Here is a 17,324-nt window from a genome sequence, read left to right on the forward strand (position 1 = left end):
AAAAGTGTTCATTTTCATCATTATTATGTTGCTGCCATGTGGTGCATGAAAGGCTGTGCGGGTGATAGCATTTCAAATTCAATGCAATCTTATTATTTTGGCCGTGTATTACTTTTTGAATTTACCAAAATTATTCCGAATGATAATGAAACTTTGTTCAGACGCGGCTGCGATCTGAACAAAACGAAAAGTGTTCATTTGCATCATTATTTTGTTGCTGCCATGTGGTGCATGGAAGGCTGTGCGGGTGACTGGACTTGCGAGAAATTTTTCGCCGTGTCTGCGAAAATTTCCGCATTTAAAGTTTTTGGGTTATTTTTGAATTGCTTAGCATTAAATAAGTCGATGTCTGCTGGTAGACATTCGTGCCGCGATGAGATCGAATTTTTCTTAGTAAAACTATCGTTTCTTAGATTTTTTCTATTTATTCATATGCGTAGTGGTGTGGGTCGAACTGGCGTGTATATATTGAGTACAATCCTTAACATTTACCTTACGGATATTTCAATTTGGGGTATTTATTATGGGCTGGTCACCGAAAATCAGTTTTGCACATTGTTTACTAGTGACGCTGATGATACCAATGCGTAACTGGAGAACACTGCTATCTATGATAATTAAAGTAACCAATGCATTGGTATTAAAAAACATTTCGGCGTTAAAATTATTACTACTCTCGTTTTAATATATTTAAGTGGGATTTCCATTATAAAAACGCGCTATTAAAGTCTGCTAATGTAAAAACAATATTTCTGTCAGTCACTGAAGCTATGATAACGAAGGATAAATGGCTTCAGTAGTGATCGTACACTAATAAACCTTTGTAATATGAAATGTTCTGTACGCATTAGTTTATTGTCGATTAGCTGATCTAATTTCTGTGTTGGTGTGATTACAATCGTCTTTTAAAGACTGCGCTTAGCTGATCGCGGATTTTCCTAACCTGATAAATAAAACATAATTGTAGTGGTCTTCAATGCAGAGATAAAGTCTATATCTTGCCCTCTTGATAGATCGTCCTCGCTATTAATGAAGTGCGGACAAGTGTTCTGCAATCTTGTAGAAATATTCTTCCGGGTTCCTTTGCAGTCTTGAACCTTAAAGCTTAGTTAATTTAAATCGTTTTCTCAGATTTTATGAATTGTAAAATTTAAGTGCATTTTTTGCATGAGAAATTGCTCTGTGAAATTTGTCTGGGGGAACATACGGAAATTCCGCAAGGTAATCTTATTTAAATGGAAAAATTGAACAGCTGAAACTTCATTGGTTATATTAGTTGTAAATTTAAATCACAATGTTTTTTTTTTGCAAGATCTACATGTAAATGCTAAAGATTACGTTACGTTGTATGAGATGTCAGGTTAAAAGCTTGTCAGACTTTTGTTATAGTGGATGAAGTAGTTTTAATGGCTGCAATACACAATATACTTTTATAAGCTCGTATTGGTTTGCATATTGAACACATTTGTACATATACCCTTAGTTGTGCACATTAGTCCTTGCTACGTCGCACTAGCCCTTGGCAAGTGTTTAAGAGCTGCCCTTGGTGTTGGCTCCTACAAGGCTTCGTCTTTTAGATTTCGTGCTTGATTTCTACAAGGAAAAAAATGATTTTGATCGCATATAGTAGTTGGCATTTTCTTTTAAAATTTTGGGGTTAATATCAAGATTTTTGTTTGGTCTTATGTCTGTTAGAAGTTTACTTGTTCGTGCTGATGTTTTATATTGTGTAAATAATACGTTGCGATGCTCGAACGTTCTCAAGATGACTAGAAATGCTCTGAAGATTTTTCTTTTATGAGTTTGCAAGTTCAATGCTTAATTTCTCAAAATTGTTGAAGGTGCAATAGGAAGTAGGATCATCAATAGGAATAAATACAGGAACAATGTGTGCTTTCCAATGTCATTCTTTCTTGTTTGTATTTATTTTCTGGTTTTTAAGTATGAAAGTTTATCGTACGTTGTTCTAAGTTGTTCTCACTGTAAACTTTATGGAATTATTCGCCAGAAAGAGCGCCGTTATCTTAATAAGGGGAGATAATGGATTCTCTTCAAGCTGCTAGTCTAGATTTCTAAAACTTTTTCAAGTCACTGCTACGGATTCTGTAATTTACAAATAACTTCATTTTCTCGACCATGATCACAATCCTCATATATGAGGATTAGTTTGTTATTGTTGTTAACTTGCAACGTTAGTTTAGAGATGTCGAGCCTAGTGTACCGCAGTCGTGTTCTCATAGCCTATTTATTTCGATAGCATCTTTCATTTGGGAAGCATCTTGAACCTGTTTGTTGAACTAAAACCTGCTCCATGTTCAACGCAAGAATTTAGCTTCAACACTGAGTAATTGTCTTGTTTTAGTCGCCGCACTGATAGTTCACTCAATATAATCTCATTTTCAGTGACAAAATCTACCATCAATTCGAAGTACTGAATTAAGCTTCAAAGAGAACCCTTATGCTACCACTGGGTCCATGCCGTATGCTTTTTGTGCATGTTTATTTTCAGCATTTTTTGCAACATGAGATACCGAGCTTGAAGGGTTCATCTTAGTTTAATTATATTATGGAAGATGATGAATAAAACAGTTACGCTGTATGATGATGCATCATACAGTTACGCTGTATGATTATTAATCATACAGTTACGCTGTATGATGATGCATCATACAGCTACGCTGTATGATTATTAATCATACAGTTACGCTGTATGATGATGCGTCATACAGTTACGCTGAATGATTATGCATCATACAGTTACGCTGTATTATGATGCGTCATACAGCACGCTGTATGTTGTATCATACAGCACTCTGTATTATGATGCGTCATACAGCACGCTGTATAATGATGCATCATGCAGCACGCTGTATGTTGCATCATACAGCACGCTGTATGTTGCATCATACAGCACGCTGTATGTTGCATCATACAGCACGCTATATGATGATGCGTCATAAAGCACGCTGTATTACGATACAGTTACGCTTTATGTTTATAAATAATACAGGTACGCTGTATTACAATGCATCATACAGCGCGCTGTATTACGAAGCATACAGCGCACGCTGCGTGTGACCCTCTAAGACATAACTAACCCGTAACTTTCAATGTACAAACTGTGCGTGTACCCTTGAACTACACTCCGTTGTCTTGGCGTGTAGTTTTTTCCTTGAAGTCTTAAGAGATGTTCTTATATATATCAATTGGCCGCCGTTTACATTTATCTACATAGCGAGAATAATTCATACTAGCTCGCTCTTTGTGTAGCTTCAAAATTACTCTTATAGTACAGGGAACTAACCTTGATTATGAATGTAAAATATGATTATAAATACAAAAGAATATTACGATTTATAATGTTTTATTGTCATCCTTTATCCTGCGTACGGTCTGGGGGTGCTGGAGTCACCTAAACTCCCATTCTTCCAGACGAAATGGCTGGGATTATATGTGCCGTTAGTCATTTAAATGAAAATTGTCAAATTCATTTTAAATTCGTTGGTCATTTAAATGACTAACACTCAATACGTACGTACGGTAGTCATTTAAATTACTAACTTTAGTCATCGTTAGTCATTGAATTAATTAATCGACGCTACTTGAGCTTTAGAGAAACTTTAGATGATTATAAAACATATGAAGATGAAAAAAACGTGTCTACTTTGGTCTCGATTAACAGTGGACAAAAACAGAAAATTTTCACTATGATATTTTTCACAAAACGTTCACTATGCTAACTGTATGAAGACGTTATTAATTTATTGAGCTGGTTTAGTGTTGGAAATTTTGTAGCCTGAATTGTTACAAAAGCGATCTGAATCACTGAATAAGCACTGATATATGACTAACCTGTAGCCGATATTCAATAGTTTTCGAATCTTTCAAAATGCGAAAATGTGAAGAATGTTTCATCGTTTTGTGAGTGAAGAGCCCCTGAAGTTTTCTCGATCCGCTTCCGTGATGGCGATATGAACTCGCATGCGAGATTATTTCCAACTAAATATGAAGATTTTTCGAAGGTAATTTAATATACCGCGTACTACTCGATTAATTCCTAGATCCTCTGAATTCTAAAAATTGACAAAACAGCGCAAGGGAATTAAGGTGAAAACATTCCTTAATGTTCCAAGAGCATGGGAAACAAGAACCAACACCAGGGGCCACGGCTATAAGCTAAAAAATTACGCTGCAACTTCTCCATGCATGCGACAACATTTTTTCTCGCTTCGAATCACCGACATGTGGAACAGCCTCCCCGATGACATCGTTGGCGCTCCAAGTATGAACGCGTTCAAGAACCGACTAGATAAAGCAAAATGGAAAAGAATCGGCGACAGGCCACATCAGGCCTACACTTCAGAGCCGACATCACTATGTTATGTTATGTTATGGGACTAGGTTATTGCTGAGTTGTTAGGTTAATGAATTTGAATTTCTAGAATTTGAAACAAGAACCAACACCAGGGGCCACAGCTATATAAACTAAAAAAACAGCGTTGGAACACATCCATGCGAAACATTTCTTCTCGCTTCGAGTCACCGACATGTGGAACAACCTCCCTGATAGCATCGTTGACGCTCCGAGTATGAACATCTTCAAAAACAGACTAGACGAAGCTATGCAGGAGCATATGTTCAGTCTTAAAATGCCTAGCAAATTACGGACCAGGCAATAAGTCCAGCAGCTATCTCAATCAATCGTCAGTTATGGAAAGATCGGGTTCCAAAGGCCGGATCCCTTGCGGATCAAGTCACGAAAAATTCACGAATCGGCAACAGGCCATGGGCCTATTTCTTCAACGCCGACACTTCTATTCTATTATATTCTAATGGCGGGTTGTTAGGATTAAGGTGATTTGTAAGCTATAAAAGGATATTTACTTAATGACCACATTACTTTATTTAATGTATAATATCTACCTATTTTCTGTGTGGTTCGAGTTGCTTTGGTTAACGCCGTCAGATTTTTAATTTTATGGTTAGTAGTATTTTATGAACAAAATTCATATTCATGATCTTTTTCACCAGCAATTACGATTAATTATTTATCATCAATCCGAGGGATGCATGTTTCAACAAATGTCGATCAATTAACTCTAATTTCTCCATGTTTAAAAGTTCAGCGAAAAAATACCGAGTTCAAATATTACAAGGAATAGTTTTATAAAAAACATTAATTTAATATGTTGACAAATCGTCGCTATGAACTTGAGTCAAACGTTATTAGCTTGTTTTACGCGGAACATAAAATTTAAAGGCAATATCACGAAACCGTCAATGGCAGCAATATAAAAAAATATATATATATTTTTTGCTTTCGTTAAATTTTTTTAGGTTATTTTCCAGGTTTTTTGCTCAGTCTGAATCACGGTGAGTAAACACTTGAAAAATGTCGTGCCGAAGCCACAAGCAGATTGTCTCGTGAAAACTACTAGAAATCTGCTGCGTAAGCAAGGCATTTTCCTACAAAATTAGAGGAATAATTCATAGGCATACTATGAATTATTCCCCTGATGGGGGAATAATTTTAGGAGAATAGGAAAAGGAATTAAATTTTGAACTTGTTTACATAAACCGTAAAATTTTGATGACAAGGATACAAGCTTGCTCCTCTGATGAACATGATACTTGCTCCTCTGATGAACATGATACTTGCTGCTCTGATGAACATGATACTTGCTGCTCTGATGAACATGATACTTGCTTCTCTGATGAACATGATACTTGCTCCCCTGATGAACATGATGCTTGCTCCCCTGATGAACATGGTACTTGCTCCCCTGATGAACATGATGCTTGCTCCAGTTCATTGCTGCTTTTGACTATCAACAATGTAATTCATTTTTGCTAGTGAAGCTTCTAATAAAAGTGGTTAATGAATATAGTGTAAATAAATGACGTTTTACATTATTTGAAGCGTCACTCCTCAGCCTGTGCATTTAAAGAACCATGTACTAATTATAAATCTTTTCTCTGCATCAGGTTCTATTACCCGGTTCGTTTTTAGAAGAACGGCACCATAGATCGGTCATAAGTTATAAAAAATACATGATATACATAGAGATGTTTCTGTTAAGTTCTTAAATTTGGTCATAAAATTTGCCAAAGTTATATGCAATCTCTTCTGTATTAAGGTTAGCTTAAACTCAAGTCCACATTCCATAAATATATTGAAGTCTTGGACACGCCACAGGTCATCTCACTGATGCTTGTTGCATCAGAAACTTAGAAATATTTAGACAGAAAAGAAACTGTTATGACTGCATACGACTCATCGTTGTACATGTTGGGTCGCTTTCCTGTCCAATTTCGGTCCAAACTAACCTTCATTTTAACAAACAATTTTCTAGTTGACAGTTTTGGTTCAAATATCAAACGGAAATTTTCTTGACTAACCTTCATTTTAACAAACAATTTTCTAGTTGACTGTTTTGGTTCAAATATCAAACAGAAATTTTATTGATTTAGCAAGCTTGCATTCTGTAGTTAAGAGAAAACCCGGCGTTGGGGCCATCGTTGAGCGCGGCGTCCGCGGGGTAAGTTTCTTGCTCGTCGTGGACGACGGTGAGCGCGAACGGTTGCACCGAAGCTGTCGTGGGGAACAAAGTGAAAAGAGTGTACAAGTTAGAAATACAGTGGGGAAAATAAGAATTTAGTCAGTCACCAATTGTGCAAGTTCTCCCACTTGAAATGATGAGAGAGGCCTGCAATTGACATCATAGGTAGACCTCAACTATGAGAGACAAAATGTGAAAAAATGAGAAATTAATTTTGTCGGACTTTCAAAGATGTTATTTGCAAATGATGGTGGAAAATAAGTATTTAGTCAACAAAGATGAACAAAAGTTCTTCAAGTTAAAAAAAATCATCAAGTTCAAAATTTTGAGATGAACAAAAGTTCATCTCAAAACTTTATCGCATATCCTTTGTTGGCAATGACAGAGGTCAATCGTTATCTGTAAGTCTTTGCAAGGTTGGTACACACTGTTGCTGGCCTGTTGGCTATTCCTCCATGCAGATCTCTAGAGCAGTGATGTTTTGGGGCTGTCGGCGACTTTCAATTCCTTCCAAAGGTTTTCAATGGGGTTGAGATCGGGAGACTAGCTAGGTCACTCCAGGATTTAAAAATATTTCTTACGAAGCCATTCCTTTGTTGCCCTGGCAGTGTGCTGGGATCATTGTTATGCTGAAAGACCTAGCCACGTTTTTTGCCCTTGCTGATGGAAGGAGGTTTGCACCCAAAATCTCACGATACATGGCCCCATTTATTCTTTCATGTATACGGACCAGCCGTCCTGGTCCCTTAATTTGCAGAAAAACAGCCCAAAAGCATGATGTTTCCACCCACATGCTTCATAGTTGGTATGATGTTCTTTTGCTGAAACTCCGCACTCACTTCCCTCCTAACACGACGAGTTGTGTTTTTACCAAATCATCCTACTTTGGTTCCATCTGCCCATATGACATTCTCCCAATACTCTTCTGGAGTATCCAACTGCTCTCTAGCAAACTTCGAACGTGCCTGAATATAGACTAGCTCAAGTTGGGGGACACGTCAGTCACTGCAAGATCTTCGTCCCTGGCGTCGTAGTGTGTTGCTGATGGTAGCCTTTGTAACGTTGGTCCCAGCTTTCTGCATGTCATTCACTAGATCCTCCTTGTGTTTCTGGGATTTTTCCTCACCGTTCTTGTAATCGTTTGACCCCACGGACTGCGATTTTGCGTGGAGCCCCAGATCGAGGGAGATTAGTAGTGGTCTTGTGGGTCTTCCATTTTATGATTCTGGCTCCCACAGTAGATTTATTTACACCAAGCTGTTTGCCTCTTGTGATTCAGTCCTTCCAGCCTTGTGCAGGTCTATAATTCGGTTTCTGGTGTCTTTCGACAGCTCTTTCGTCTTCACCATAATGGAGTTCCGGGTGTGACTGTTTGAGGTTGTGGGCAGTTGTCTTTATACAGTTAACGACTTCAAACAGGTTCCATTAATACAGGTAATGAATGGGGGAAAGTGAAGTCTCTTAATGAAAGAAGTTACAGGTCTGTGACAACCAGAAATCTTGATTGTTTGTAGGTGACCAAATACTTATTTTCCACCATCATTTGCAAATAACATCTTTTAGTCCGACAAAATGATTTTCTCAATTTTTTTCACATTTGTCTCTCATAGTTGAGGTCTACCTATGATGTCAGTTGCAGGTCTCTCATCATTTTAAGTGGGAGAACTTGCACAATTGGTGACTGACTAAATACTTATTTTCTCCACTGTAACAAGAGAATTGCTGTCGGTGCGCGACTAGTTTGGTTAATTTGATGTTATGCATGCAAGTTAATATTATTAATGTTGTATAGTGTGTGAAAATAACTTATATCTGATGATGAACATTGCTTGAAAAATATTATAAAAAATATAACTCAGTACTCACTGCAGTGAGTGGCAGAGAGCGCATTTTCTCGTCGACAAAAACATGAAGTCACGGACGGACAGACAGACAGACGGACAGACAGATGGACGGACAGACGGACATGGCGTGCACAATAGTGCCTTTTTTCATAAATGAGAAAATGCGCTAAAAAGTGTACAAGTTAGAATTAACAAGATAATTTTTGTTGGTGCGAGTATATTTTGGTGAATTTGATGTTGTGCATGCAGGATAATATTATTAATGTTGTATATAGTGTGTGTGAAAATAGCATATATCTGGAGATGAACATTGTTTTAAAAAATATTATAAAGAGGAATCTGTAGACCTATCAGGTACAGCTAAATTATTCGTACGAAAACAAATTACAATTTTGGTCACTTGCAAGACAGTTTGGGTTAGTGAATTCAGTCTTCGATGTTCTTATTCTAATTTTGATTTTGTATTATCATGAATGCATTATTATCGATGAGATCTCGAAGGAAAAATTGCCGTTACAGACCGAAACTTTATATGCATGAATAAATCAGAAAATTAGAAGTGCTACCCTGACATGGACCAAAATCTTTATGACCTGCTCCAAAAGTGTTTGATTTATCAGTCCGCGAGAGTCTAGATTTTAGCTAGAATTCGCTACGAACAATATTTTAGAAAAATGAGGGAAGTTGTAAATTTGTATCGACATAAATTTACAACTTCCTTTATGTATCGACATTTATCATTTTTGTCGATGCATAAATGTATCGTCATAAATTTCAAATGGAACCACTTACTTCTGACTGTGCGGGGAAAATTCGTGCCACAGAAGCGATCAGCTGAAGTAATGGTCGGGCTATAAATGGCCGGACTCCAGTCAGTTATGACGCCGCTAGGAATTATCAGATAATCTGTGGTGCAAGACGCGCTACCTGCTAGTCCTGGAGGGAGGGTTCCTGCAGGACAAGCATCCTACGTGTCATTGGCGATGCAAAGTGGAAACGGGGGAGGAAAGTGGAATATAAAAACGGTTCGTTTCATGTCAAGGATAGAATACAACATTTTTAAAATAATTTCCTACCTTGAATATTTGATAGATTTAATAAATTTTAATTCAAGAAAGATAATTATCACTATCAACAGTAATCCTTGAGCCGGATTGCTAAAAATTTCTTCATATAACCTATTTCTCGTTTATTAAACTGTACAAAAATCTGAAAAATTATTCACTGTAGGCAGGGTCTCCCCTGACTCACCTGGAGCTATGGAGGTAGGGTCTCCAGTCATGGAGAAGATGGGGCTTCTGAGTCCACGGACTGACTCACCTGGAGCTATCTAGGCAGGGTCTTCAGTCATGGAGAAGGTGGGGCTTCTGAGTCCACGGACTGACTCACCTGGAGCTATCTAGGCAGGGTCTTCAGTCATGGAGAAGGTGGGGCTTCTGAGACCATGGACTGACTCACCTGGAGCTATGGAGGTTGGGTCTTCTCCAGTCATGGAGAAGGTGGGGCTTCTGAGTCCACGGATTGACTCACCTGGAGCTATGGAGGTCGGGTCTCCAGTCATGGAGAAGGTGTTATCGTTGGCAATCCCAGAGCTCTTTGAGTAAGCTACGCTGCAGTAGCCTGCCTGACTCTTGATGCACGCTTTATAACGCTGGTCTATAAGTTGGGTGGTGGCTGTGGGAGATATTCAGTGGGGATTAAAAGTGGTGTTCAACTATACAATGGCGGCAATGATTAAGTCAATGACGAGAGGCTTGACAGATTTGTGACTTAAAAGTTCATACCTCGGCAACATGATCGACTACAAATTATTGGTTTGTTTCAGTCTTAACAATTTAAAAATACCGCACTCTGGAGTTCAAATGTATTAATAAGTAAATTCATAAAAAAAATTAGCAATGACGTAAATGGAAGTGAAAAGTTCTATGCATTGTCTGATCGTTTAAAATTACAATTATCATGTGTGTTAACTTTATTTGCGTCTTATAATCTGTAGTCTTTACTCAATTCAGTATGTAAATATATTAGAAATACAATTTTTTAGTAATCATGATACACTGCAATGTATCATTTGCTTAACATTGAGATGAAATTGTATTAAAATCTACAGAAATATCGAAGTAAATCTAAATTTTTAGCAAGTAAAATGAAACTTACAAAAGATTTAGAAAGAATTCAATACAGAGCAAAGAAGTGTCGAGAGATAGAATTAGGGCGAAGGAGAGGTCTCCAATAATTAGGGAGAAGGTTCTTTAGGATAATTAGGGAGAGGGAAAGGGTTATTTAAAATAATTAGGGAGAAGGTTCTTTAGGATTATTAGGGAGAGGGAAAGGGTTATTTCAAATAATTAGGGAGAGGGTTCTTTAGGATAATTAGGGAGAGGGAAAGGGTTATTTCAAATAATTAGGGAGAAGGTTCTTTAGGATTATTAGGGAGAGGGAAAGGGTTATTTCAAATAATTAGGGAGAAGGTTCTTTACGATAATTAGAGAGAGGAAAGTGTTCTCTAAAATGATTAGGAAGAGAGGTTTTTTTTTGCAATCATTAAGGGAGCGATGGGGCTCTTTAAAATTATTAGGGGAGGGATAGGGCTTTTAAAATACTTACGGAAAGGAGGGGGCTTTTTAAAGTAATAAGGGAAATGGTTCTTTAAAATAATTAGGGGAGGGAGAGGGATTTTTTAAATAATTAGGAAGAGGGCTCTTTAAAATCATTAGGGGAGGGAGAGGGCTTATAAAATAATTAGGAAGAGGGTTCTTTTAAAATAATTTATTTTAAAGGGCTATTTAAAATAATTAGGAAAAGGGTTCTTTAAAATAATTAGGGGAGGGAGAGGGCTTATAAAATAATTAATGAGAGGGTTCTGGCCACGAAATTTCACCTGTAGGGGCGGCTGTGGCGAGGCTGGTGTCATAATTGAAGCTTTTAATTGTTCCAGTCGTGCTGGTGTAATACTGCAGGCAGCCCGTGGGAGCTGCCGAAAGAAATACCAACTATAATCTCAGAAAAATTTGTGAGTCGTGTTGTCCTAATCATGACACTTTTCCTGCAATTTCTTAACTGAAACGCAATTTTGCTGAGCCAACCTGGTCAGGATGACTCTCACAAGAGCAAAAAGTGCATCGTTATTCTGACAAAGTCTCATTCGTATCTCTGAGTGTACGCTTGAATCTTGATACTTTCATTACAGATGGATATTAGTATTTCTAACCATGTTTACGTTATTGAATGTGCGTTACTTGTGTACGTTACAGGTGTGAATGTGCGTTACTTGTGTTTAATGTTACTCGTGAAAACATACGAACAATTTCAATAACACTGTGGGAAACGCCTCCAAAACGAAATGATAAGTGGCCACCAAGCTATCAACCTATCATCCATACAAGCAACAATACAATCTTATTGCTGCGTTGTCAGCTGAATGTACGTCGTACATAACTAAGAACCCGCCTTCTAATTTGGACCGTTAAAATAATGTTAGTGGGTTATTCGACCTCGAACTTAACTTATTTATTCATTATATTTGACTAAAATGTGTTCAAGTTGTCAATGCTTCCATGATAGTCCTACCAAAAGAGGAAAAAACACGTCAAGAACAAACTCTTGAAAATGTTTCCTATGTGTTTGCTGGCATATTTACATGACATCTACGCACCTTTGTTAACAGAGTCGCATTTAATTTGAGTGACAACGATGTTCCATTTCTTGCCCACTGATGTTGTGTCGATCTTTATATTGACGCTTCCAAACGTAGGGGTCACATCCATGTAAACTATCAATGAAATTGTAAAAATCACATTTCACTTAATGGTTAATTCTCGACTCTACATGAATCATAAATATGTGGAAAAATAAATGCGGTATACTATGTTGTCACATTTTAGCAGTACACATGGTCATTCAAGAATCGACTCATTCCATTTCACTTACGATGTTGCCCGGAATTTTGTCCACAAATCACTGGAACAGTGGATGTTCCTCCAGTAACTTTCAGGGAATCCGTTACACATTCTCCTTCCTCGTTGGGCTGAGCCAAATTGAAGTCAGTAAAATCGAGGCGAATCTGACAGATGTTGCTGCTGGCAGGAGTTATTTGGAGTGTGCAGGAGCTGGCGGCGGTGGTGGTCGACGGGAAGTTGGGATTGCGGAACAACGTTCCATCAATCTTTGTTGTGGCACCACAACTCCTAATAACTGTAAATAAATATTAGAAAATTAACAATTTAGGCGGATCTGACAGATGTTGCTGCTGGCAGGAGTTATTTGGAGTGTGCAGGAGCTGGCGACGGTTGTGGTCGACGGGAAGTTAGGATTGCGGAACAACGTTCCATCAATCTTTGTTGTGGCACCACAACTGCGTATAACTGATAATTATAGAAAATTAACAATTTAAGCTCTTGACGGCCAAACTGTGAAATTGTGTCCATTCAAGTGGGAATAACATATTTTATCACATATCTTATTTTTATTAGAAGTAATTATTTTGAAAATTAATTAAATGTTTGAAGTCATCATATGTTGAACGCAATAATGTCCCAACAAATTAGCGTAGAGATTCAACAAATAATTATATTTGAAGTATCCGTTAGTATTGTCCCAGGTATGACGGGTTGAAATATTTACTTATTTAATTATTGTTTAAATCTATTCATCTTTCCTACTGTAATTCTGAGTGTAATCACATCGTTTAAATTTTCATCACATCGACTCCAGTGTTGAAAAATGTCGTTTCACGTATACTCCATCACCGTAATGAATTTCATTAACCGGAGCCAATTTGTAATATATCCTTAATTATGCTAAAGGGTTCTTACCCTACGTTCATTACTTGACAATTTCGTACTAAATACTGAACTATATTAATCCTTAAACCCTTGAATGAATAAATATGATGCCTGACATTATGAAGGCTACAAGTGATGGCAGTACTCACATTAATGTGATGCCTAACATAATGAAGGCTTTAAGTGACGACGGTACTCACATTAATGTGATGCCTAACATTATGGAGGCTTTAAGTGATGGCAGTACTCACATTAATGTGATGCCTAACATTATGANTAAGTGACGACATCACTCACATTAATGAGATGCCTAACATTATGAAGGTTTTAAGTGACGACATCACTCACATTAATGAGATGCCTAACATTATGAAGGTTTTAAGTGACGACATCACTCACATTAATGAGATGCCTAACATTATGAAGGTTTTAAGTGACGACATCACTCACATTAATGTGATGCCTAACATTTTGATGCCTAACATTATTAATGTTTTAAGTGATGACAGTACTCACATTAATGTGATGTCTAACATTAACTCACATGAGCAGCAAACTCCTAAGCCCAGAGCGCAGCTGCCGTCTGCGGTGCCCTGGAGCTTCGTACAGTCGGAGCTCCAGTAGCAGATTCCTTGAGTTTTTGAGTTCGTGGTGCAGGGGTCAGGTGCGATTGTGATGAAAACTGTAATATATAATATAAAATGGCATATAATTATTTACACCACAATGTAACTCGTTTGCACACTTTATTTATATTTTATACTTCTGGTTAATTAATGTATACTTTATCAAGAAAAGGCGAAGCATTATAAACTAGTAGCAGGTACATCAATGGTTAAACAACATAATGCTTAGAATAACAAGAATATTTACGCAATAATATGCTGTATTTCAGTACGGACGATAAGTTGTAGGTATATCAACGGTTAATGATATAATGCTGAGTATAACAAGAATATTGACGCTATAACCTACTGTACTTACAGTAAGTACGCCGATTATTCGAAACGAAATATTCCAGTATACAATTGTGGTTAGTGGTGCTGACATATAATGCTTGACATAGCTGATGTTAAATTGGCTCTGAATCACTTCGAGAAATGTTCTTACTGTTTCTGGTATCATGGCTCCCTTAGCGTGCTTGCCTTACAAATACAAGTGTGCACTGTGTATGTAACAATAATTATGCGTATGCGTGCTTTCCCTACGAATACAAGTGTGCACTGTATATGCAATAATAGTTATTTTTAGATGGCAGAATTTGCTTGTTTATACACGTTTGAATGAAGACCAGAGAATTCGAAGAATTCTCTGGTCTAACAATTCTACAGTGAAGAATTGTTCCACTCTCTGATAATTTAAATCAACGAATTCGCTGATCTTCAATCGACATGTATAAGTAATAATAATTTACACACGTGCGATCGATGACCAGAGAATTCGTTGATTTCTATTATCAGTGAATGGAACTTTTCTTCAGATGGACGGTAGATCAAAAGGCAAGTTTCAGGAAGTAATTCTTATTTATTAACGACGTTTCGAATGCAACAAACATTCATTTTCAAGTTAAAAAGCATTAAACATTGAAATTTTGGTGGAAATAAGTACATAATATAAGTAACTAGGATACAACAGTAAAATTTTGGACCAAAAATTACTCGGAAAATTCTTTCAGAGTTCAGACAGATCCGGTAGTCAGAAAATAGATAGCTGGGATCCAATCTGTAGAGATGAGGAGTTCAGCTATCGCCGGTCGGTTGTTGTCAGGCCACTGCATGATCACGATGCTGGTGAGTACGTTCAGCACAATGCGAGTGACGGTCCGGTTGTAAGCTTGTCTCGCGTGATTCACCTGCCCTCCAGTCTGAAGGTAGCTAACGAGACAGCGGCTCGGTGTCTTGATTGTTTGTCCAATCTGTCCGATGTTGTCTAAAACATGAAGAAGTCTACAACCTTCTTTGAAGCAAAATTTATAGACTACACCGGCCTCTCGGAAAACTCCCGCGTTTTTGCAAGGGTCTTTCATGCGTTTAGTTTGGAATTTGACATTGTTGTCAAGAGTGTCACATAGCCTGTTGAATTCATCGACGATTTTGAGATGAACTTGCTTGCTTTGAGACCTGGTAAGGTAGAGAGCTTGTCTTTGGTGGTAGGAGAAATTTTAATTTCTGCACCCAAGACCCGGCATTTAATATTAATTTCTGCACCCAAGACCCGGCAGCAAGAGATAACATAATAACTGTGAGACGCAGATCTGAACTAATTTCGAGAAACATCAAGAGTGAAGTCATAAATATGAAATCTGGAGACTCCGAAGAGTATCTGAACCGACCTCAAAATATTCCAATCGAGCAGCTTCATCTCAAGAACATCGATGAATTGAACTGGCTCCGTGACACCCATGACCACAACAAATGTTTGTTGCATTCGAAACGTCGTTAATAAATAAGAATTACTTCCTGAAACTTGCCTTTTGATCTACCGTCCATCTGAAGAAAAGTTCCATTCACTGATAATAGAAATCAACGAATTCTCTGGTCATCGATCGCACGTGTGTAAACAAGTAAATCCTGCCATTTAATAGTAATAATAATTATGCATATGCACTCACGTCGGGCAGCAAGTTCAGACAACGCGGACATGTGTGCGGACGCTTGCCGGTCTCGGGAATTGGAAGGCGAAGCGTACACGGCTACGCACATAGACGCGAAGAGCCACACGCTATACATCTTTGTTAAATAATTCATCTGCACAAAGATAGAATAAGGATGATTTATTACGCGTCAAGTCAAAGAAAATTTTCGTTCCCATCGCTGTTTCCCGAAAAGTTAATTAATTAATTTATTATTAGTTTGTTCGCTGGTTGCATTGCGGTGAATGGACCCAAACGAGACATTTTTATTGATATAAAACTGGATATATTATCTGGAAACTGGAAATATTAAGATTATCGTGTAATGAGATCGTTGCAAAGCATATATAATTTGTATCCATATATTGAAATTACAATCTTAATATCATGCAGTCTGTCAATAACCCGTTAGTGTTCAACTGTTCCATATCGTTACCTAAACATATTTAAAAAAAATTTACTTACCAAGACAGGAAAAGTTTAGTTTTACTAATAAAGTAGAGCGTCACTCAACGCAAACTGGAACATATTCTGGGATCCCTCATGCTTTTATGTCAGGCAAGTCAAGGGGAATACGACAGGTGTTCATGAGTGCATTATGGTGAACGAAAGGAGCGATATGATGCAAAATTAAGGCTTTTTGTTCTGTTTTGGCACCTGCGCAATTATTACACATTAATAATCTACGAACATTCATGGACGGTGCGGTTTATTCTTTCCCTTATGACAATGCACATATAGGGACCTTCAATAGGATGCTAATGAACACATGTTAGTTCAGGCGCATTCATCGACTTTGCGTGAAATTTACTGCGCATGCTTTTCGCTGGTCAAAAGCTGGTAGTGCATTATAAAATATATATCGTCCAGTTAACTTTTTGGCTTATGGCACTTTTTAATCGCAAAGCGACATTTTTCTTCTTTTAATTGAGAGCTATTTTCCAACATTTTCATTTCTGTACGTGAATTATTACATAATAATTTGGCTTATTAAACTTTTTCGTTTGTATGACATGTTTAACTTTAAACAAATGTAAGGAAAATGATTGACGTTCAGTGAAATGAATTCAGCCAAATAAATATCTCTGCTAAATGATTAAAACCAAATCATTGGAGCGTGATTGATGAAAAGGCTTGTAATTGTAGGTGATGTAACGAAGCCTGAAAACGGCCTCGTAACAGGTACAAGTAGATTATTATGACAGGTTCTCATTGTGGCGATTCCGTCCTGAAGAAGTACTAACTCGGCACGAAGATTTTAAGAGAACCTATAATAAAAATTGCGCATTGCCTACCCAAAGGATAACGAGTGTGCCTCATAACGATTCTTGGTCGCAGCACATAGTGCATTATGTTTATGTAGATGATTAATTATGGGAATGTTCTCAAATGAAAAAAAATCTTTCGGGTGCGCTTTATCTTTGGCATATAGACAGCAGGTAAACCATACCCCATGATATCGCAGTTTTAACGTGTTCCGGGAATAGTAATTATGCAGTTGGGG

General features: G+C 37.5%; 1 protein-coding gene across 4 annotated transcripts; it reads right to left on the minus strand.

The window, feature by feature from the left end:
• Nucleotides 1–6,156: 6,156 nt before the first annotated feature.
• Nucleotides 6,157–16,342, minus strand: LOC108673974. Of its 4 annotated transcripts, none has more exons than XR_001931013.2 (10): nt 16,286–16,342; nt 15,800–15,935; nt 13,733–13,870; nt 12,335–12,598; nt 12,060–12,176; nt 11,286–11,378; nt 9,935–10,078; nt 9,197–9,355; nt 6,400–6,592; nt 6,157–6,327 (listed from the first exon to the last, which is right to left on the minus strand). XR_001931013.2 is itself a non-coding variant. In XM_047884618.1 (10 exons), exons 2-9 carry the CDS (start codon nt 15,933–15,935, stop codon nt 6,468–6,470), a joined length of 1,176 nt encoding a protein of 391 aa, XP_047740574.1. In that variant the 5' UTR covers nt 16,286–16,342; the 3' UTR covers nt 6,157–6,386; nt 6,459–6,467. The 4 variants fall into 4 exon arrangements, 3 of the variants coding, with proteins under 3 accessions (XP_047740574.1, XP_018017356.1, XP_018017355.1); XM_047884618.1 differs by having other exon boundaries at nt 6,157–6,386; nt 6,459–6,592; XM_018161867.2 differs by adding an exon at nt 12,638–12,768 and having other exon boundaries at nt 6,157–6,592; nt 12,335–12,467.
• Between the last annotated feature and the right edge of the window lie 982 nt (nt 16,343–17,324).

This window comes from Hyalella azteca, unplaced genomic scaffold, assembly GCF_000764305.2.
Source record: "Hyalella azteca isolate HAZT.00-mixed unplaced genomic scaffold, Hazt_2.0.2 contig15733, whole genome shotgun sequence".
NCBI classification, from domain to species: domain Eukaryota; kingdom Metazoa; phylum Arthropoda; class Malacostraca; order Amphipoda; family Hyalellidae; genus Hyalella; species Hyalella azteca.